This window comes from Corapipo altera, unplaced genomic scaffold (genome assembly GCF_003945725.1).
Source record: "Corapipo altera isolate COAL_440 unplaced genomic scaffold, ASM394572v1 0, whole genome shotgun sequence".
In the NCBI taxonomy this organism is placed as follows: domain Eukaryota; kingdom Metazoa; phylum Chordata; class Aves; order Passeriformes; family Pipridae; genus Corapipo; species Corapipo altera.
This window is the reverse complement of record NW_020884872.1, coordinates 19,926,652-19,949,399: the sequence shown is the minus strand read 5'-3', so window position 1 is coordinate 19,949,399 and position 22,748 is coordinate 19,926,652. Positions and strand designations below refer to the sequence as shown.

The 22,748-nt window shown below is 38.4% G+C and overlaps 1 protein-coding gene across 2 annotated transcripts in view; it reads left to right on the top strand.

The window, feature by feature from the left end:
- The first annotated feature begins 12 nt into the window (after positions 1-12).
- SHROOM2 (shroom family member 2) overlaps positions 13-22,748 on the top strand; it is a 123,115-nt gene continuing 100,379 nt past the window's right edge. Inside the window, exon 1 of one of the 2 annotated variants that reach the window (XM_027639168.1) lies at positions 13-231. In XM_027639168.1, the coding sequence (XP_027494969.1) occupies positions 13-231 (219 nt within the window). The remainder of the gene's footprint in view (positions 232-22,748) is intronic. The other variant, XM_027639177.1, reaches the window with a different exon arrangement.

Below are 22,748 nucleotides of genomic sequence, written 5' to 3'. Positions count from 1 at the left end.
AACCGGCGCTCCATGGAGGACGTGGGGCTGCGGGCCGGGCGGGAGCGGCTGGCCGGCGGCGACCCGCGGCTCGGCGCCGTGCTGGTGGAGCCGGGGCCCGTGATGGTGATGGTGGAGCCGCGGGCAGCCGAGGGCTACAAGCTGGTGGAGGTGCAGCTGACCGGTGGGGCTCCGTGGGGCTTCACGCTGAAAGGCGGACGGGAGCACGGGGAGCCCCTCATCATCACCAAGGTGAGCGGCGCCGGCGGGGCGGGGAGGTGGGTCCGGCCGGCTCCATGTTGCCGTGCCCGCGGCGATGACAACCCGGCGGGGGCAGCGGGCCCGGCCCGGCCCCTGGCGCAGGTACCGCGGGGCAGCGCGCCCAGCGCAGGTGCCGTCGGGCCGGGCCCCTCCCGGCCCTGCCCCCGGGCCGCCCTGGGTGTCCAGGGAGCGGGGACCGGTGGGGATGGGGCGCATCCCGGCAGCTCCGGGGGCAACAGGTTGCTGAGCACCGGCAACCTGCCGCTTCTGGCCGCTCTTGCTGCCCATTAAACAGCTGGTGCCGTCGTCGCGGGCGCTGGTAACTGGCTGCGGGACCCGAAACCCTGTGCTGGGCTGTTCCCTCCCTCTTTTCCCTTCGGGCTCCTGGCGCAGGAGGGTATGGAGACTGAAACTCCCTGCTCCGAGGCTGAGTTTTCTCTGCTGATGTTCCACTTGCAAATTCTAAGTAATTAGGATAGCCTTTTGTATCTCCCTCCTTCTTTAACCAGAAAGGTCTTGTGGCTGGTGACCAAATTCATTCTCCAAAAACAAGGGAGGGGGACGTTCTCGGGTATATATACGCTTTCTGATTGCCTTTTTTTTTTTTTTTTTAAAGTTCTTCTATACTCACAGCTTTAATCTCAGTGTATTGGACGTGAGTTAGAGAAATACATCACATTTTCTAGAAATGTTTTTCATCTGGGTATGTTTTGATTTAAGAACCCCCATCCTCAGTAACTGTTGTTTTGCTGTTAAGACAGCTTTCATGTTGCACAGTGAAAGCATATTAAAATAGATCCACATAGATTTGTGAAAGAAAAATCCTGATTAGCAAAGCACATTTTGCTCAAGATCTGTAGGAAAGATATATAGATATATATGCTTTTGTCTACAAGTCCTCTGGACTCTGCCTGTTTCCATTTTAAAAGTGCCAGAGGGTGTCAGAGGTCAACAAGTCCTGTTTTATCCACAGCAGAAATTCTTCTAATCTTATTTTTCGGTTGGTTTCATTGTGAGTTGCCTAGTTGGTTCCCTTCTTTCACTCTTGAAACAACTGCGATACGGACTTTACAAGTTAGGACTTTTGAAACCATCTGTCTCTAGATCTCTTCCCTACTGCCGTTTTTCAAGAGACAACAGTCAGTGTCAGAATATGTATATGCTGAAAAATGACTGCCAGTCTGTTGGCCTCTTACCAGTACCCCGAGTTTACACAATAGCAAACCTGGGAGGATTTGAGGAAAGGAAAAAAGAGCTACTTTACTGTGTATGTACTAGCTATTAAGTGCCAATTCAAATAATTCCACCTTTCTGCTAGTGGCTAATAAGTGCTACATCTACAGACTGATCAGTGATACTTATTCATAATGTTACCTAGGTATTAAGTAACAGGCTCAAGTATTTGTGGCATGAGGATGTGGCTGTGGTATGTGGAGAGAAGTGTCTAGGGCTGGGAACCTTGTGAACTGGGTCTGTTGCAAGGGAATAATGAGATGGAGCCACACAGCATGGAAGAGAAGTCTGAGTCCATCCTTACAGACTTAGGGATAAGAAACAATCTTGGTCCTTGGGTTTAAATTTTCATTTGTCATCATTGGATATGAGTGTATAGTACTGGTTTTAAAACCAGGGATAGGAACTTGTGTCCCTGGGACTACAATTATTTAGCTGCAAAATTTTCCATCTTGATTTGGCCCACCCATCATGGTGTTTGGTTGTGTATTTTCTGTAGTGGTGATTTCTTCTGCTTCTAGTGGTGGAAAGCTACTGGAAAGAATAATTTAATGCTGGGTGGTTAAAACAGGCACTCCTTGCAGGAGATGTAAAGTTTTCCTCTTCCCAGCTGAAGAGAGCCTTGGACTTGAGTTACGCCCTTCCTGAGTGGGGATCATTGGGCTGCTATGGATGAGGAGATGCCATTTCACCCACATTTCTCTCTCTGTCTCCCCTCCCTTCTCAGATAGGCTGGTGGCTGGTCAGTGGAGGATCAGGAAAACCCACTGCACCGAATGCTTCAGGATACCTGTGGAAAACCTAGTTTTGTGGATTCCAACCGAGCTTAAGCATTAGCTGGTTCTGAAGCTCTGTCTCATTCTAGTCCAGAGCATCTCCGGGGAAGTGAGGGTGGATGATGCCAACTGCCACTTTTTGAGGAGAGGAATGTGACAAGGTGTGAATGGAGTCTCAGATAGCAGCTGCTTAAGGGGGATTTCTAAAATTCTGCCTGTCTCCTTTCTTACAGTCTCAAAAGCAAGATCAACCTTTGAAGAAAGGTGCCCCTTTATGTAGAGGCTGGGAAGTCTGTGGTGTAAATATTTCCTGCTTTCCTTAGCATATATGGCACAACTGCCAGAAAAGTGGCATCATAAAATACTGTAACTGAAACATTCGTGAGCAAGCACTTTGCAGCACTTTCTGTGCAACACACATCTCGGGTGTTAGTTTCTGTGGTTGTGTGGCTATTTCACTTGCTGATAGGAAAGGAAGTTTTTTATTACAGATCTCATAGGGAGAGTCCACGGCAAGAAGAGCTGCAAATACTATTTGGGAATTTGTTAGCTGGAAATCTAGTCAATTAAAACAGGAGTTGTCATTTGATCCACCAGATTACCAGAGAGGGGGAGGCATGCTAAAGAGGAGAAAATGTGTCCAGCCTTAGCAGGGGGATAAACGTGTGCTCAGCTGCTGGAATTTTGTCCCTGCTCATTGCGGGGAGGCTGCACTGGATGACCTTTGAAAGTCCCTTCCAACCCAAACCATTCCATGATTGATGCTGTGAGGGAAGCGCTTTGCCCTGAGAAAGGTCAGTGCACAGTCATGCTGCTGGTGCCCAGCAGTGGGCCCAGCCCTGGCGGCTTCCCTGTTTCGTGGTAGCATTTCTTTCTGTAACTGAAACAAGACTTCTAGAAAGAGTCCTGAACGGGGTAGGCAGAATACAGAGTTCATCTGCCAGGCGTAAACCTTTTTATTTTATTTTTTTTTCCCTTTTTGTTATTGCTGCGATAGGCACAGAGAAAAACGGTGCATGATACAGCTTGCTTGATCTTTAAACATAGCTGGACTTCTAAAGCTTGCCCCACCCACGTACAAATGGTGCTGCTAATATTTAAGAAAAAAGTCTTTTAGCGTTGTCGCTTTGTTGTGTACTATTATTTTTTAATGTCCCTTTAAAAATGCTTTACATTTTTTCTGATCTCTGCATGTGTATCTGATAACATTCAAAAAAAAAATTGCCCAAAGGCAGCTTGTTCTTGCCTAATTTGACATCTTGAAAGGACGGACTTGCTTTTATAGCTACGTATGTATTTCAACAGAAAGTGGAGTGAGAACTTCAAGGACTTTAATTAGAAGTCTCAAGAGCCTCAGTTTGTGTTTTTTGCTTTTTTAAAGGAAAAACCTCTGAAGAGGGAGATCTTACTGGAAATAGTGAAAAGTCAAAGTGCTCAAGTGTGAATCTTGTGAAAATCTCCCATAGCTGCATTATCTCGACTACTTTTACTTTAAAAGGGCTCTTATCTGAGATGCCCAACTTATAGTGTCAATCATAGTATTGATTGTGGGTGGTGGACAGAAAGTCATTTCACTTCCTGTACTAACAATATCCTTAGGAACTCTGAAGTTGTTCTGCAGTCAGCTTTATCCATATTACTGAATACATATGAAAACATTCTAGTTTATGCATTTCAACAAAGGTTGATGTATCATTTAAATAAATTTCTCTTTAGTATCTGCTTTACAAGACCCTACGGCTATACCTCCTCAAGCAATGATCTCATTGCAGTCTAATCAAGGCTGGGCTTGGCTGGTATTTCTGCAAGATTTCCAAGTGAAACCTGGACTGTTGCAAGAAGTTTTGTTGATGATTTAGTAGATAGAGCTCTTGTCTCCTGAATCAGTGCTGAATTCATGCCCCAGCTGGAGGTGCTGTCTTTTAAAAAGGAGTATCAGACAGACCTTGAACTTTTATTTTCTTTATTCTGTTGCGCTTTCCTGATGTGCTCCTGTGTGTGGTTAAGTGTGAACTGTAATTTGTTTAACCCAAGAGTTACTTAAATTGTATCAAGAGATGCTTCTCTATTAATTGGCTGTCAGACTTCTCCAAGTGACTTTTATTAATTTATTATTTCAATAGTAAGTGAAATGATTGTTGTTTTCATTAGGTAACTCTTTATTCTTTGGCCTTAAACATCTAACTAAAAGCAATTACTTACATCACTATACTGCAACAATATTTAGAGGGGGAAAAAAGCTTTAATGGTGCTATGTACGAATTAATCAAAAAAAGACATTTTCAAACATAAGTACTAGTTGCCTCCCTCAAGTTAGATGAGCTGCCTTGCTTGTAGATATTAACAATTCTTAAACTTGGCTGTAAAGCTTGATGTCCAGACAACCAGCATTTGAGTAATCCCGTGAAATTACTGACTGCTTCAACATAAATGCAGTCATTTGTGTAAACAGCTGATTTATAAGTTATCAGGAGCCATTGTTCTGCAGTCAAGAAACAATTCTAATCTAGATCTCCGTAACCTGGCAAATTTCATTCAATTCCTTCAGTTCTGGAAAAATAACGCATTAAGGAGTATTTATTCTATTTTCTATCCATCTGCTCTTGGTCGTCAAACCCAAACAAAATTACTGACCAGTATGACTCAGAATTTGAACAGGTATCTTAATGAGCAACTTTAAAAGAATGTATCAACTCATGTTCTGTGTTTCTTTTGAAACCTTTATTCAACTTCTTATCTTAGGAGGGGGTTTATGGTCTGAGTTGTATCTCTTTGTGTTGTTAAATTTGATAGTTGAGAAACGTTAGAAAATGTGTATACCTTAGAATGAACATTTGAACGTTTTAGGCTTGAAATATAATCATGTAGTTATTTATCCTTTTTCCTTGCCAAATATGTTAAAATTGGGCTTTTTTCAATGCTATAGAAACTGTTCTGAGTGATCTGGTTGTTACATCCCAGGTCTCTACTATTGGAAGAGAGGAATTTGTTTTGATGAAGATCTTACTGCTTTTTACTTTGGTAAGCTGACTGGTGAAGGGAATGCTCTCAGTTTTAGTTCTTTAATGGTTGTTGAATGACCTCTTTATTATGACTGTTAATTTACTGGCAGAATGGAACCCACCACCCTCATATGTGGTATAAATGGTTTGGCTGTGGAAGTATGAAGCTTAAGAGGTTGAGTTTGAGTTTTGGGTTTTTTTGACGAGATCTTTAGGAGTTGAAATGCCACCAATATTGGAAATTGCATTTAAAAGCTATGTTGGATATTGTTACATGTGATCTAAAAACCGTGTAAGGAGTTGAAATGAAAGGATGGGTTAAAGGCTCATGACTGGAGAAGTTTGGAGTCAGTTGAGTTCTGTGCTTAGCAGTCAACTGTGTAAGCGTGGTTTAAGAAATAGAGGGGGTGTGTGCTTGCAGTACTGAAACTGCAGTCTTCCTTTGTGCTTTTCACACTACGTTTCAGTACAAAAATCTTCCAAGGAGTCAGAATGCTTGTGTTTAAAACCAGAACTAAGAAACTTCTTTGCAACAAGCGAACTTCTAACTTTTGGAAATACTGATTGCTTTTAAATTGTTTGTTTTTATCTCCTCTGCATTTCCTCCTTTCAGCTATTTGGGCAAAACCTGTCAAATTTATTGTGATGTTTTAGTTTAAGAGAAAACACAAACAAAAGCATTCAAGCCTGGAGTCTGACAGAGGAATTGGTATGTTTTGTGGGAATAGTTACTGCAATAGGAGTTAGACAGCGGGACTGACTGTTTGAATGTTCATCAATTTGGTCTATTTAAAGGGCAGTTTAAACTTCTCTAGTTCTTAGTTAATTTCTATGTTAGTTCATACTTTTCAGTATGAATTTTGTGTGCTACCGTAGGCATTAGCCTAAAAATAAAAGATCTGCAGGAGACCTCCTGTTACTGCTTGCTGTTGTCAGAGGTTTGCCAGTAATGCCATTTATTACCTAGGTATCCATCATGCTTGTGGTTTTGTTTGTTTTCCTTTTTAAGAGGAAAAAACAGTGTGGTTATGTGTAGTATTTATGCACGTGCTGCATATGCTTTACTCAATTACTCAATAGACTGCAGGTACTTTTTTTGCGGGCCTTGATTCATTGTGTGTTCTCCCGCTTAATGAATATTTAAAATAGGGTAATGTGGAAACAATAAAGTAAATGGGAAGTGAAAGGTGGTCATGTATAGATTAGAGGAAATAACTGTTTAGCAGTAACCAAACCAAATTTATATCACATATGTGAGCTTCTTTTTTCTCGAGAAAAGCCATTTGTGTTTAGTCTTCATTTGTAATCTATGTATAGAATACCTAGTATGTATATGGATCTAGTTCTGTGGGTCAGCTTATTACAGAAGTTTAAGACAGGTCCTAACCATTAAGCAGATTTTTTCCTTGCTGGTGGTTTAAGTGTTACAGTGCATGAAGAGTTTCACAGAGAGTTAACTAAAAATTGATTTAGTTATACTGAGACTTCATCCATTTAATTTACATGGACTTGTTTTCTACTGTCTGTTTTGAACCTATATGATATCAGGTCAATTGAAGGTTTTGTTAATATGTGCATAATGAAAAATATTGATCCCTCTCTGTAAACTTAACATAATTCTGGACTTTCAGTTTTGAGGGTTTTGTTGTGTTTTTGGTTTTTTTTTAATTGGGAGGTATGTGTTTGCTTATCATTAATATAAGAAACAAACTTGGGCAATTTCTAATTCCACATAGCATAATATTTTAAGTTTCTTAAAGGTTATGTGGGAGGTATGTTGTTGTGCTCTCCTCATCCCCAACTTCCGAGAATATTGTCATCTCTCAGTGGTGAATTATTAGGAGTTGTAATTTTTGTACTACTTGTAACTTCACAGATATGGTCAAATACAAGCAAGATGGAATGTAAGGTTTATGGAATTGGGAACTGAATGTGTTGTGTTTGAAAGCATTCATTCGGTGATATAAAAAGGCTACAAAGTTTTGAATTGGAACCAGTTTTGAAAATTCAACTTGATGGACTTGGGAATGTGTTTGTGTTCTCCATATATGCTTTGCCAAGCATCAGACTTTCGGTGGTGTTCACAGAGGCTTAAGCTGAATGTTTAATGGAAGTTGATACTTTTAGAAAGTGGTTTGTAGTGTTTAAATTAGACAGGACGTAAGTGCTCGGAGTTGCTCTCTGAAGGTGTGTACCATTCATGTGAAGCATGTGAGAAAGTGAGGATACCTGTGGTTCCTCAACACATACCTATATGCCTACATCTACTGTAACAAGATGAAATATTATTGAGCAAAATGATTGTCTCTGTATTTGCTGTATGTGTGGCTATACGCAAAATGTTCAAAAATTCTTTATTTCTCTGATTGTTTATGAACATAACTTTTCAGTTTGATTTATCTAGCTAATCGGGGTAGAGTTGTAACCTACCAAGGACCAAAAACATTTGTTAGGAGAGAACTTCCTTCCCCTACCTATAAATTAATACAGTATCTGTATTCAGTTTTAATTAATTCAGGGCATTCTTGTGAAGCACAGATCTCTTATCTCAAAGATAACAGAATGGCATCTGCAACGTGACAAGTTGTTGTGGGTCTTTATTGACCTTTGCATGTACCTGACAGTCGTTGAGGTGTGCTCGATTCCCCCTAGGCAGAGAGAGCCGACTGCATGGTAAATGCTGGAAATGCAGCAAATTGTAGATTTGAGAAACCGAATAGCTTTTGTCAGGTACACAATTCTTGGGTTGAGTCTTAAAGTAGAAACAGATGGAGTTGAGTGTTTGATGATAGAAAAGAGGTGGTTATTTCAAAGTTCTTCTGAACCCTGATGAAACACCAACATCAACTGAAAGCTTTGAACTGTTTAGTCAAAAGTTCAGTAGTGTTGGCACTGAGGGGAACACCTCACATCCTGTGTCCCTGTACTTCTCCTACCTCACCCCATATAGAAAGGAAGGCTTCCCCTCTGCAACCAGCCCTGCTCTCTCCCCATTTAAATCGCTCCATTTCTGAATTGTTAGGTTCTTTGAAATGTGTAAATTCCTCTTACTTAGCCACATCTATCAACTGATATATGAGTTAGGAAATATGTGTCATGTTTCTTAGATACAGATTTTCTGAAGAACTGTACTTAGTAATGAGGTTTTTGAAGGATGTAGAATGGCCTGTTTTTCAAGGGTGGTACAAAGGGTAAAGAACAGTCTCAGTGACTGAAAGCTGGAAATAGGCAACATAATGAGAACTCAACTGCAGTGTTGTATCCCTTTGGATAGCTACTAACAGTGCAGTTTCATCCATTCTTGCAATCATTTTTCTAGCTGAATGGCCTTTTAGAAGGGAGATGGATCATGATCAAGGGTGTTGTTATTGTGATTGTAGGTGGCCTTATTGGATGCTTTCTTTGCTCCAGGCTCTTTGCTGTTCTGTCCATCATGTTTCTGAGACCATTTCTTTACTTACAGAACTCTAGACCTTTGTGCATTTGTGTCATGTACAACAACAGGGTGTTTAATGTTCTGGTAATAGCAGAGGTAGTTATCTCTGAGCAGTGTGACAGAGTCTAAGAATGCTTTTGCTGATGTGTAAAGATGAATTCAGTTTGGTTTTGTTGAAATGGTTGCATAACCTAATGAAACTAAGACAGTTTTGTTTTTTTTTAATGGAAACACAGGAGCTTCCTTCTAAGCTGTGCTTTGTTTTGTGTTGTTTTTATTTTGATGGAAAAAGATCCAAGCGTTAGTGAAACTTACTTGAAACAAAATCCAGAGCCTTTTAAAATGGCCAGACACTTTCATTTTAGAATAACATAACAAGTTTTTCATCCTCAATCCTATTATATTCTCTCAGTAATGAATTCGCAGTCGAGTCTGGATAGCTGAAGGAGGGAGGGATCTGCCAGTGGGGAGCATGACAATACAGTAATTTGTTCAGAAGTGATGCACAGGTACCTATGCTGTACTCAAAGTGGCAGTTTCAGTACTTTTCCTCTTCAGTAAAATATATGATTGTTCTTAAAATCCCTTCATGAAGCTATGCAAACAGATTATTTTGAAATTTGTATCTCTCTTGAGATAAAGCGTGCTTTGAAGGCTTCCAACGTAAACTATTAAACAAAGCAATGTCTCCCGGTTTTCCAAATGTGTATGAACTAGTCAGCATTCTTTAGGAAATAAACCTCTGATTTGGTTCAGTGAATACTGTAAAAGGTTACTGTTGGGGGGTAATAGTACTTCATTTGGAAGCTGTGTATTTTTCAGTAATATACTATAATATTTCAGGATAGTATCATAGAAACATGATCTAATGGTAAAAGAAGTGAAATGCTTCCTACACAGTGTCAGTTAGTCATCACTGTGTTAATTTTCTTAAACAAATTACATGCAAAAATGGATTTGTGGGTGTTTAGCTGGCCGATATCTGATGTAGTGAATTATCCAACTCCGGATGAGTGTTTGGATTCTGCACAACACAATAATTAGAGTATTGTAAATTGCTTTATTTCCTCTACAAATACCTATTTTGTTGATCCAGAAGAGAGGGGGACATTAGATTTTCATCAGGTGCATTTGCAGTTGTCTTTTTTTTAATGGAATAGCAAAACATCCATTTCACAGCCATTCATTTAAATAAAAGATGCAAACATACCATGTTGATGTAAAGTAGTGTTTTGTTGGGTGGAGAGAATTTTAAGATAACACGGAAAACCTGAAGCTTTATTTATCTGTTAAATATAATTAATGTTTAGAAGAGTTAAGACTACTGTATAATTTAAAAATCAGCTTTTATAAACAGTTTGTAATCTGTTTCTTACATGACTATTTTGGTCAAGTGCCTTTATTTCTAAATATAAAATATTAAAAAACAGTGTCTTGTTCTGAGGCTGTAAGATGCAATAAATACTGGATTTTCTTTAACACTACTCATGTCATAATTCTGTTTCTACTTCCAGAAAAATGTTAGAACACAACATTTAAGCTCTAAGGTAGGTTTTTCCCCCCTTTTTCACTATGTCTTCTTAATATGTGCAAGAACTTTTATATTTCTTGTTCTTTTTTCTTTCTCCTGTTTCGTAAAAGATAAAACCCAACAATATGCTCCCCTGCTTATAGAACAGATACTACAGTAAAATAACTTTTTTCCTACAGTCTTTACCTTCTGGGAACTTGATGGTTTTTTTCACTGCTGGGGAAGATTGCTGTCAAGAGCAGGGCTGTGCCTTTCCTGACACCTTGGAGGCCTGAGGAGTTTCTGTGATTACTCAATCTCATATTAGGGAGGGGTGTAAGACAAGTCTTTTGTTGCTCAACTGAATTTCTTCTGTCTGATTAAGGAAATCATCATCTTAACAAATATTGTAGCTGTGACCTGTTATATCAGCCGTGTAGGTGAGTAAAATATGTGTGTGAAGAGGCATGGGGCTCTTTGGTGGTGGTTTGGTTCCTTGAAGGCAGTAATGGGTCAGAGCTTGCAAAGCTTCAATACAAAACCCTGTCAGAAGCAAGGAATTGGAAGTCCAGCAAATTGAAAATTGGGAGGTCTAGTAAATTAGTTACCTGTTTTGCCACAGATTTCTTGTACACCTGTGTGAAGATGTGTGGCACCTTTGCCTCAGAGTCTGGTGTTGCATGGAACCAACAATATTTCTCACAAACTGTTTCTTGAAACAGACCTGATACGGAAGTGCTGACGTATTATGGTGACAAAGACTTTATGGTCTTCTAGTAAAATCCAGAACACAAATATATGAAACCCCTAAGAGTATACAGAATTGTCTCAAAAGGGCGTAGTTGTGTAATACTGTTGGTAGTAAATTCTTCACAATAGAAAGCAGTGCTTTGTGCTTGTGTTCCTCATCAATAGTGTACTGAAGTGTACAATTGGATCTCTGTTTACAAACTTAAACCCACTACCTACCCAAAATACACAGATGCTCAGTGCCTCAGGAAAATATAAGAGCTGAATGGAGTGAGATAGACTATCGGCACCTGAGCAGGAGGTAAATGAGTCCCATAGTGTGGACTCCTTATATTGAAGGTCAACCAGACATATGAATCTGTGTGATTTGTAATTTATTAGTAATAAATCTTCATTAGGAAATATGTTTTTGTAGCCAAAACACGTCTTTGCTGACTACTTGAATTTCCTTTGATTTCTCATTACTGTGACCCACTTACAGCTCTGTGATAGAAAGATACTGTCAGTGACTTGAAGACTGATGATGAGTTTACTTTTCATCATTGTCTGAGGTGATAACATAGCATACAAGTTTCATCAGGGGAGCATGTGCATGTTTTCTTCTAACTGAAGACAAAATTAAAAATTTAATTTCTTCGTCAGCACATCACTAGCACTAATTGGAGGCTACTGTCTGCTCCAGTATGTTGTATCAATAATTGTTACAATACCCTACATTTCCACCTAAAGGTGTCGGGTTGGCATAAGACTCCACCCTAAATCCAGTGCTGCAAACATTAAGTCTTTAGCAACCGAGTTTAGTTTGCTGAAAGCTGACTGGGGAAATGTTGCATGAGCAATTTAATTATCCGATTAGAGGGAGTGGAGATGAGCAGCAGGGAGTGGCAACATCGTGGTATACAGTCACATACTCTGCAGTGACTTACAGGCTGTAGTCCAGCTGATTTTGAGTGAAAATTAAATGGAAGTATGGAAATAATTTTGTAAATGCTTATCTCCTGTTTTCTAACTTTTGAATTTTCGGTAATGAGCAATTTGAATCCAGACCTGTACTCTTTCTTCATCTTGTGATTAAAAAAAGTAGTGTGTTCAGCCCTTTTCTGAGGATAAAATGGACATAACTGTTACTAATATCAGAGTAAAATGAAAATTATTTTGCTTATTTTAATTTTTTGCTACCAAAGAATACTTGACATTTGACCATCCAAGAGAGCATGTTTGCTGAATCAACACTAAACTAAGTCATGGCAGATTGTAACTAGGCCTGCATCTGGTGTAGGTGCCTCTTTGTATAAAGCCATGGAATTTTCTGGTATACTTGATTTATGGTGGCTGCAATTTTTTATGGCCAAGTTTTCTTCTATTTGAATTCTGGGGAAATTTCTGTGAGGACTTTGTGCATCTTTTTTGATATGAAATAAAATTAGTTGTATACTTTTTAATAACATACTGTTAGTGATTACTGTTTTTTAAAAATGTTTTTGGACTTTGCACTGAGAAGTTTTCTTTTAGTTTTCTGAGTTGTTTAACTCTGTTAGCTCTGTGGATGCCCCATCCCTTGGAGTGTTGAAGGCCAGATTGGGTGGGTCCTTGAGCAACCTAGTCTAGTGGAAGGTGTCCCTGCCCATGGCAGGGGGGGTTGCAATGAGATCTTCTTTAAGGTCCCTTTCAACCCAAACCATCCTATGATTCAATTTGGTCATGACATTTGGCATGTTATCGTGTATGGTTGTAATGAGTCTGGGCTAGGGTTGTATATATAACAGTTGCAGAAGTCTTAAATTATTCTAGAGTGGTTTGGTCTTTACATTCTTGTAATAGTTTTTATGTTTGTTTGCTTTTACTTATTTTTTTTTAAGAGAAGGCAAAAGAAATGTTGTATCCCAATAGTGTCCATATATTTTATCAGCTGAACTGCAGTTTTCCAAACTAATTTTCCTATGGGACTTAACACTAGACTGGGGTACCTTGCCCACTGGGTTTAGGTTTTTCCCTTGCCAAAGGAATGTTTGGATTCAAGAACTTGCTCTCCTGGTTCTGGAGGGTGCGTGTTGTAGTTGCCTCTTCTTTCTGGTACTTGGGCCCTGACTTTTCTGAATTTCCTTTAACCTGTTTCAGTGTTACCTGTTCCTTACTCAGAAATCTTTATCCTTTATCATTGTCCTCATTGGAGTGATTGTGGATTCAATTAGTCAAAATCTTTCTTTATCAGTATTTTTCACTCTGCTATTTCTATCCCTAGCTCCAGATCTTGTTTTGTCTTCAAAGCCTCAAGCCTACAAAGTGTTTAGAATGGAGGATGTCTCACAGGACTTGAAGCTGAGACTTCTTTGAAAATGTCCACGTGTTAGGTGTTTAAACAAGTGACATAAGGCATGCACACCCGTAGATGACCATGCTCACGTAATGGATGCTGTCTGATTTTGCTGTAGCAGGGATCACTAGAGTGTTTCAGATTTAGTTCCCAGTTTGACTATTTAACGTGTTTGTTTTCTTCATTTTATTTCTTCATTTGTTTCTTGGGTGAACAATTTCAGTTTAAATTTAAGAAGACTGAGTGTTTGAGGCTGACATGCACAATAGAAAGTTTCTGCCTAACTAATTGAAGAATGTCAAATTCATCAACCACTGACGGAAAATTTGATCTCACGATGAAAGCATTGAACAACTTTGATTAGTGAAGTGGCTAATACCACCTGTGGTTAATTACAGACATGGATCTTAGAGTAAGGTGAGGACATAAGATGATTTTTGTAAAACCATGGCTTAGATACTACTTTATTAGAAAGGTGTAATATGTTCATAAGAGCAACAAAAAGATGTCTGTATTTACTGTAGCATAAATTTAAATACAAATGAAAAGGAAGTCAAAAGCTTGCAGGAAGAACAGTGATTTTTGTGGGTTTTATATTGTATTTGAAGTTAATCGGGCTGCTTTTTTAATTTTAAGCCAGACTACACACAACAAACTGTGACCTGAAAAAGTATCCTGTGAATTTTGGTATGCAAGAGAGCATGTTGGGTTTTTTTTCTACCTCTGTGGTTCATGCAGCTAAGACATCTCATCCAGCTTTAGTTTTGAAGAGAGGAGCATCTAGCAAGGTTAGTGGATATTTTGTAGTGTTTGATTATAGTTGTCCAGGTGATGACTAAATTGTACCAAAGCATTAGAAAAATGTGTCTCCTTTCTGAGGTATGCTGAGAGTTATTTCCCTTTCCAATTAGGCTGTGAGTTGAGGCAGAAAGAGCATGATGTAGTAGTTACGCATTTTGAAAAGCAGAACTACCTTTAATGTACAGTGACAGAAAAAGAATTTTCCATTCTTGAGCACATATTATTCAAAGCTTACAGTTTTAGAAGGAAAACAGGACCACCTTATGACTTCCAGCATATTCCCGTGTGTTGGTTTTGAGGGTTTGTTTGTTTGGTTTTTTTTAAAAAGGGACAGTGCAAATGCATTTTGTTCTTATCTGGTTTACATTCACAGATCCATTTCCTGAACTGACCAAAATTCTGATGATGAATGCCAGTTTCTTCAAGGGTTTCAAAGTTATATAACTAAAATTAAGTCTTGAAGTTCAGGGCACTTCTTGTTGTAATGAAAATACAGTCTAAGTTGTGCATATGGGAATGGGGGCTTCCTCATAAGGCAAGAAGAGACTTAAGATTTTTAATGTGGAGTTTAAGATGCAGTGGCATCAACAAAAAAAGGGGTAGTGTGGAGTCCTGGGTATTGCAGCCAAGGATATAGTCACCATAAATTGGTGGGGTTCTTTAATCTGGTGCACAACAGTTGACACAAACTTCCAGTTTATTAAAAGGATGTTGAAAATTGAGTATGATGCTGGAAAACAGCATAACAGTTACTTTAAAACCGACAAAATCTATTTTACTCAAGGAAATTGAAACACAGACCAAAATTCAATAGATTTTTAATCTAACAAACTTGAAGACTTCCCATGTTTGAAATAATGGGTATAGTTCCTAACCTTTAAGCAGTATATCTCTACCTTTGTCTTATGTTTTCTGTTCTTTAGTGATGTTGGGGTTTGGTTTGGGTTTTGTTGTGTTTTGGGGTTTTTTTTAAATACATGCTTGGTGTGAAACTAGTTATTTGGCTCAGGTCAATGTACCTGGAAGAAAGTGGATCAGAAATAAAGTTGGATTGTGAACTCATAGAGCCTTTTAGTATTTTTTCCATTCACAATTTCTGAAGAAACAGAAGTGGATTGGGGTTCCAAACCAAAAAGCTTTGAGTTATATGATGGCAGAGTAAATGCTAGGAAATCATACGATCTGTACCCTAGCAAGCTGTTAATTAGTCATACAGCAGCTGAACAGTGAAACTTTTGACTGATACCATTGAGGTTAAGTACAGGAAGAAGTGGGTTTTGTTTTGTATTGCACTGTGTTTGCAGGATACTCAAATGAAAATATGTGTCTGTGTTGGTAGTTAAACACAGCTTTGAATCTCTGTTTTTCCATGATCATAAGATTGTTTATATAAGATATGAGGTCAGGTTTTACTCTGAAATAGTACAATATTTTCAGTTATCAGCTAAATGCCAGATGATTTTTGAGATTAGAGTGGATAGTGTTGGAATTTCTTCAGTCATTCCTAATATTTTATCCATATTTTCTTTCTTTAAACTACAATAACTTCTTCAGTAGTTCTGGAAGAAATCACTGAGATTACTTAGATACAAGTTAAAATTAAATTCTTATGCTCAATGTCATATCTCTGGTTTTGCATTTTGTATTATTTCCTGCCCTTGACAGTGATTCTTAACCTTATTTTTAGTGTCGTGGTAGTGTTTGGAGGTAAAGCTTTCTTTTGTCTGGTCTTCTCTGTGGTATAGAAAAATCTGCCCATTCTCTTTTCATAGAGCCCATCTTAGCAGTAAAAATAAACTCCTTAAAATTTTTACAGTTGAAAACAAAATTGTATTTATTTCTTAATTTGATTTCCCTAGTTTTCTCATTACTGTACAGTGGTTTTAATTCCTTCTCATAGAGTTTGTCACACTGTCTCTGACAATGTGTAAATACATCTGAATCATATTCGGTTTTTAATGAAAACAAAAGACTGAATGACCTGGTCCAGTGGATTGAACAACCTTTTCTAGTGGAAGGTGTCTGGGCCCATGGGAGGGAATTGGAACTAGGTGATCTTTAAGGGTCCCTTCCAACCCAAACTGTTCTATGATATATCATGTTAAAAGTTCTTTGCTGCTAAGGTATAACAAGCCTCAGTGACTATTTCTTCCAAGATACTCCTCTTGCTTGGGGCTGCTTTTGGGTGGAGACCTGAGGGTGTGCAGCAGCACTGGAGCTTATTATACAAGATGACAATAGCAGCAATTTGTGGTTATCTCTGTGGCTGTATCAGTTTTGTGCTTGTAATTCTCACAAGGAAAACTTCCTATGGGAGCCTGCGTCACACTGATGTACGGCTGCTCTGTTGTAATCTGGCTGGAGGCAGCTGGTGGCTCCTTGAGTGTGGGAGATGTATCAAGCCATAGTTTCTGGTTGCTTGGTAGTTTCAGATGGAAAGATCTGCGGGAAATAAATGTGACTAATACGTTTGCAAAGGTGATGAGCTCTTAACGTGCAGGTCATGAACTGTAATGATGCATTGGACATCCCCACTGATGAGGAAAACATCTTGGTCTTGCCAATCAAAGATTTTTATCAAGGTCTAGACATATTTTTTCCTGATTTGCTGCAGTTTCTGTGTAATGACTATTGCAGGAGCACTTCTCTGCATTCTCAGAGAGCAGCTTCTAATTTGTTTCACATTTAAATTTTATACGTTTAGGGAGAACCAGTATTTTCAGGTCTAAAAGAACGTATCCTGCTGGTTCACAGAGGGGAAAAAATAGTTATAGGGTAGCTCTGGAAAACTTAGAAGATCAGTAATTTCAGTTGAACTTACATTGCCCAGGAAGATTCCTGTTCATTTTATTTAAGTGTGTATTTATGGAGTCACTGCAAGTAAGGAGAAAACTTACGTGAACTGTTTTTATTTAGTGATAAGTTCATGTGACTGAACTAATTGTGTTTGTCCCCAGCACGGCCTTGGTATTCTGAGATTGAGATTGGAGTTGTAATTTCCCTGTTAAGCTTTAAAATTCTCAGATGAAATTCTTCTACTTAATCAATTATTAGCACTGGTGGAGTGTGCTGCTGATGAGCTTCTGTCAGTATGCACTGACAAAGTGGTGATTCATCTACTATCCAGTGCAAACCAGAGAACCTGATAAGTTAGCTGTGCTTCCCAGTCAATAATATTTCCTTTTTTTAATAAGTATAATAAATAGCAATACAGATCTCTATCAATTCATTGCATTTTGCAAAAGCTTCTGGTTGACTTTGGCATGTAAATATGCTCAAAATAGTCTTACTGCTCCACATGCAATATTGCCATGAATATCCCAGTGTCATCAGTTAAGGAATTTGTATAAAAGAGGTATATTGCTTTTATTTCTTTTCCTTTATCATTCAGTGTGCTTGTTCTTGTCTCCAGAGTTAGACCTCTGGTTTTTTGTAGCTCTTTCATTTGAGACTGCCGTCCTATGACTATCTGTTCTATGGATGCAGTCTTCCAGTGCTGTTTTCCCAAACCTGTTTACTCTTGAAAACAACATCTGCTGCTCCTGACTGTCACAATGTTGCTTAAAGACATTATGACCTTGTACCTCTTTCTGAAAATGCCTTACCTCTAGTTGTTGACAATATCTTTTCCTTTCAAATCAAAAGGAATTATTTTTTGTTTTTCTTGACTTGCTAACATTATGCATTTTATAGTAGCTGCTGTATAACCATCTTAATGTGCTCTTTGTGTTATGGATTGATTTCCTCCTTCCTCCCCTTTACTTTCCTCCTTAGCATCATGAGATAGGAATATTGTCTGCGTGGGCATGTCTGCTGTATCTAGGAACATGAGGACAGCTGTACTGAGTAGGGACAAAGTCTACCAGACCTAGTTTCCTGTTTGTGGAAGTAGCTGGGAGCTAGTAACTGAGGTATAGTTCTAAGAAGCAGAAGAAATATAGTGTAACTTAAAAATTACTGTTATTTCCCCTCTTTTCTTTTGATGTTTTTTTAATTAGACAGCAAGGTAGACATGTGTGAGTTATTTGTGTTTGAGTCAATTAGCAAATTCACGGGAGGACCGATTTTTTTTTTTTTTTTTTAAGCTCACTGTATTTTTAAACTTTTGCTTCCCCAGTGTCTACTAGCAATGTTTCATACCTGCTTTTAAGAAAATGGTGCTATTTTACACAGCTGTATAACTGACTTTATTATATTTCTGAAAAATAACTGGCCATTCCTATTTTGTGGATTCATGACAGTTATAGACTAATAGTTCTTCTTGCTGCATCTTTTCTAAGCTCAAGTCTGTCCTGATTAAATTCTCTTCATGCAGATGATGGGTCAGTATCTCTGACCAGCTTGTTCTTCTCTCTAATGTTCTAAATTCTGCTGGATTCTTCTTTGGGTGGGATTACATGAAACTTTCTTACATCATCAGTGAACTTTGATTGTTCATCCTCTTGCAGATTATTAAAAAATAAAAGAAAAAACCCGAAGAACCTACTAAAACCAACACAAACCAAAACTCCAACTAAAACCCCCAAACACAGAAAAATTGAACTGTCCATAGTGTAGATACCAGTGAGATGTTTTTGGTATCCTTTCAGTATTGTGAAACTGACCTTTTTATTTCTATATTTCTATACCTTTTTTTCTCCTGGGCTTCTAGAGAGGAATTATTTTTAATGCCATGAGAGCATAATTTCTTTAAAAAGTTTTGGTAAGAGACACTGTCAAAAAAGCAGGAAACCCTTTATGGGGAAAAAAATAGTGTATTGTTTGAGTAATTCTTTGTGTTGAGTTGTAAAGAATTAAACTCGAATACAAGACAAGCCCGCAGAAAACACACTGTCCTGTGTACCTGCTGTATTTTACTAATGCCATCTCTTCTGTAGTGTGTAAATTGGTAGAAATTATAGTAGTCGTGCTTAAATTTCTCAGGACCTTTGTGGGGCTGCTGTAGAGATTATTTTAATATATTGCCTTCATTTTGTTAGGTAGCAAGGTTGTTTTAAATGAGGGGTTATACTCTGCAGTATGAGTTGCTTTAAAACATAGTCTGGTCTTGATTTGTTGAAGGTTATTGTGGTGGTTTTTCCTTTTGTAAGAGATTACTCTTTCATGTGGGAATTTCTAGGGTTTTGTCTGATTTTTTTTTTCTTGAAAATTTTACAGAATGCTCCATTTAACTGTTAGTGGCACTGCAACATCTTGCTAAGTGTGTTTATTAGACACAGATGGTTACTCAGGACCTGCAGTTTGTGAATGCAGATCTAAATTATTTATTTTGGCTTCCCAGATCAAATGCTGAGGCTCCTTTCGTGATCTCCAAAAGTTTCTAGTTCGGTTCCTGACCTGCATTAGAATAGCAGCTTTGTGATTTTAAGTGAGCAGGAAAGGCTGTATACAAAATGAGGCTGTATGGTCCTGTTGCTCTTTAGAGAATGACTTGACATAAAATCTGATTTGCAGTGTGAGTGATGTGCTTGAACTCAGATACCTGGCCAAAAGCAGATTTTACAAGCAGCTGTATTTTTCATTCCATAAGTGCTCCTATGCCTTGTTTATAAGACATAAACATGACTGCTTTTTATGATCAGGGATATTTACCAGCAAACTTTGAGTGTTCCTTACCTTGGGGTTTGAAGTTTTCTGTGTATGTAGTTTTGTGTAATAACAGACCATAGCCTGTTATTTTTTTATAAAGTAAATATTCTTTAAATTATTGCTTAATTGGATAATAGACCCTGTCTTCTTTCTAGGAGGAAGCTGTTTCTCAGTAACACAGTCCTATTTGTTGGACTTCTTCTAGCCAGTCCTGTCCTGGCTTTGTTGGACAGTCCTGTCCTAAAAGCTTTTTTCAGGTCATATTCTGACTCTGAGGCTTGACATTTGAGGATCGCTGGGCCCAAACCCACTTGCACATATTGATAATGCTTTCTGTGTTTTTTCAGTATGTTCCTTTTCTGTCCGTGGTGTGGAATTGCCTGGCTGTATTTATTTTCTTTCATTTCTCTAATGCTCGGACAATATAATTCACTTATCTGGCATTGTCTGGGTACCAACATAATTTGCTTTTCTCAGGTGCAAGAAAGTAGCCCAGCTTTTGTTCTGCATTAAAGCCATAGTTACAATGTTGCTTCCCTTAGTTCAAGAAATGTTCTGAGCTGTGAGTGAGCTTTTTTGAAATGAAAAGTACTTGGATAATTTAGGGGTTTTTTGCGGTAACTTCTGCCAAAATTGTGATTATTGGAAAATAAGGGCATGTAAGGTTATGTTGTGAACTAGGTTTTATCCAGAGGCCTGGATCTTGTTTCAGGATTTATTATAACCCACTTCTCTGAATCTCATTTTGGCAAAAGAAACTTCAGCGTAAGATTGAGGCATCCGTTGTAATCTCCTTTTTCTGTTATTTTGTCACGCCCTTGTTCACTTACATGAACTCAACTATGAGAAAATGAACATGAACTCAACTTTAGAGAAAACGTCGTTGCTCCCAACGTACTGTGTGGGCTGGCTGATTGGAAAATACAGCAGGCTGGCTTCTTAGCTGAGCTGTGGCCTTGATTTACTGTAAATGGGCTAATTAACCATAAGTTGCCATGCTGCTCATATTCATGAGCAAGGAAGCTACATAGGGTTTAACCTAAGTTGCTTACAGTTTTCTGTGTCTGACCGTTGATTTGTTGTAGTTATATATGAAGAGTATCAGTAGTAATGTAACAAAACTAGAAATAAAATGTAGATAAATAGGCAAGACAAGGCTATTTTGTGAACTGCTCAGTTTGTGCTCAGCATTTCTAGATCTTTTTAAAGTATACTAGCTCAGATTTTTGAATTGTTTTTATTAAATAACTGAGAAGATGTTTATGATTTGTGCTTACAGTTGTTCTGGAGAGTCTTAATAAAGACTAATTAATGAAGGATCTGTACTTTTTAACCCTTTCATGCAGAGAGACTTAGGAAGCTCAGTGTGCCAGTACTTTCAAAGAAAGAATAGAGTAACAGTCTGTTATTACTATGATTGAGGTAAATTGGGTTATCTTAAGGGAGTCATTATAAACCCCTATCTTTTGGTATATTGATCCACACCCCCCCCAGTTTGGATGACAGAAGAAACTTCTCAAGAATTCTGTAGTTGCTGAACCTCTTTCCTCTATAACTGAGACAAATACTAGAAATCTTATACTAGCAAAATTTGTACCTCAGTCTGTTCAGTAAAAGACAGAAGTTTGCCCTCCAGCCTTGTCATTCTACCATTTTGTACCATCTGTAGCCAATTAAAAAAACAAGGTAAGAAAATATTGTTTGCTTTTTTCTCTACATAAATAGATGGAAGTGAGCATAACAGCAGCCAAAGGAAACATTCCTCTGTGATTGCAGCAAGGTTTGTCCAAAATAATAGGCCCTGTATTTTGTAAATGTTTGGTTTGCCTCTGATGTTTAACATTTTAGGCTCTTTAATGTATTTGGGTACATACCAGGCTAAGTGTAAAATTTCAAAATCCATTGGTGGAAGTCTTGTGAGACAGGACCACCTGCTGTGTTTGCTATGCTTTTTCAATTACTCTGTTATGCAAATTCTTCCACTGCAAGTTGAGGAAGATGGAGGAGGCCACTTGGTTAAAATATTACTTGACATTAAGTGTTTATGCTGGTCACCATTTTCCTGGTTTGGGAACAAAAAGTTTTATGCAGATGACTTCTAAGTCTCTTAGATTCGCAGAATGATGGTTCCTTCTTTATATGGATCCAACCAACTTGGGTTGGATTCACAGAAAGCCAAACAAAGGCTGAACTACTTCTGCTTCCCACGAAGTGACGAGACTGTGAGACTGGTGTTTTGTGCATATTTATTCTCAGGTTTTAAGACTAAAGTAGCTGTTGAGGGGTTCTGTGAAGCTGTCTCTGTCACTCTAGTCTTAGCTGGTTAATGAAAATGGTTAAGAATGATAAATTCTTCAGACTTTAGAAGTGTCTTCATGTAGGTGTTCTTATAGAAATAGTGGGCACTTTGTTATGGGACTTAAGTAAACCATGCAGAACTGTATGTTAAACAGTAATAATTTTGGCCAAAAAAACATCTGAGTCAGCACAGAAGATGATCTGAAACATTCCTTGATGTTAAGCAAGAAACAAGGGATTTTCTTGTACTAAGAGGACAGTACTGGTCAGTATACCTCTAGTTTTACAAACAGCCTTCTGCACCTGTGGAAGAAAATCAGGTTCTTGAATATAATCCAAATGATGGCCTTGTCTTTGTGTTTTACAGTGTGTCTGTGACTGTCGACTAAACCAAAAGTGTAGTCAAATGAGAATCTCCAGAATTCATAAGCAAGATTAGATTTTGTCCTTTGTCCAGTCCTTCTCTGTAGGAGAAGGCCTCTCAGACCTTTGTGAGCACTGGTACAGAATGACTCCTCAATGTTTGAGCCATTTAGAGCTCAGTTCCAGCAGCATTTCAAACATAAGTTGCCTTGAGGAATTGTTCTACAGGGTAAAGTGATGCTGATGTGGGAGACCTAGAAATCATCCTATGGAAACTTGTGCATGCCCTCTTACTCACAGCTAATGCTGGGCAAATACTGTCAAGTGATTAAATTTGCCCCTTACAAGATGTAATGAGGAAATTGTGCTTTAATACAACTTAAAGTATTAAGATAAATCACAGACAATTTAATGCTGTTTTGGAGGCAACTCGAAT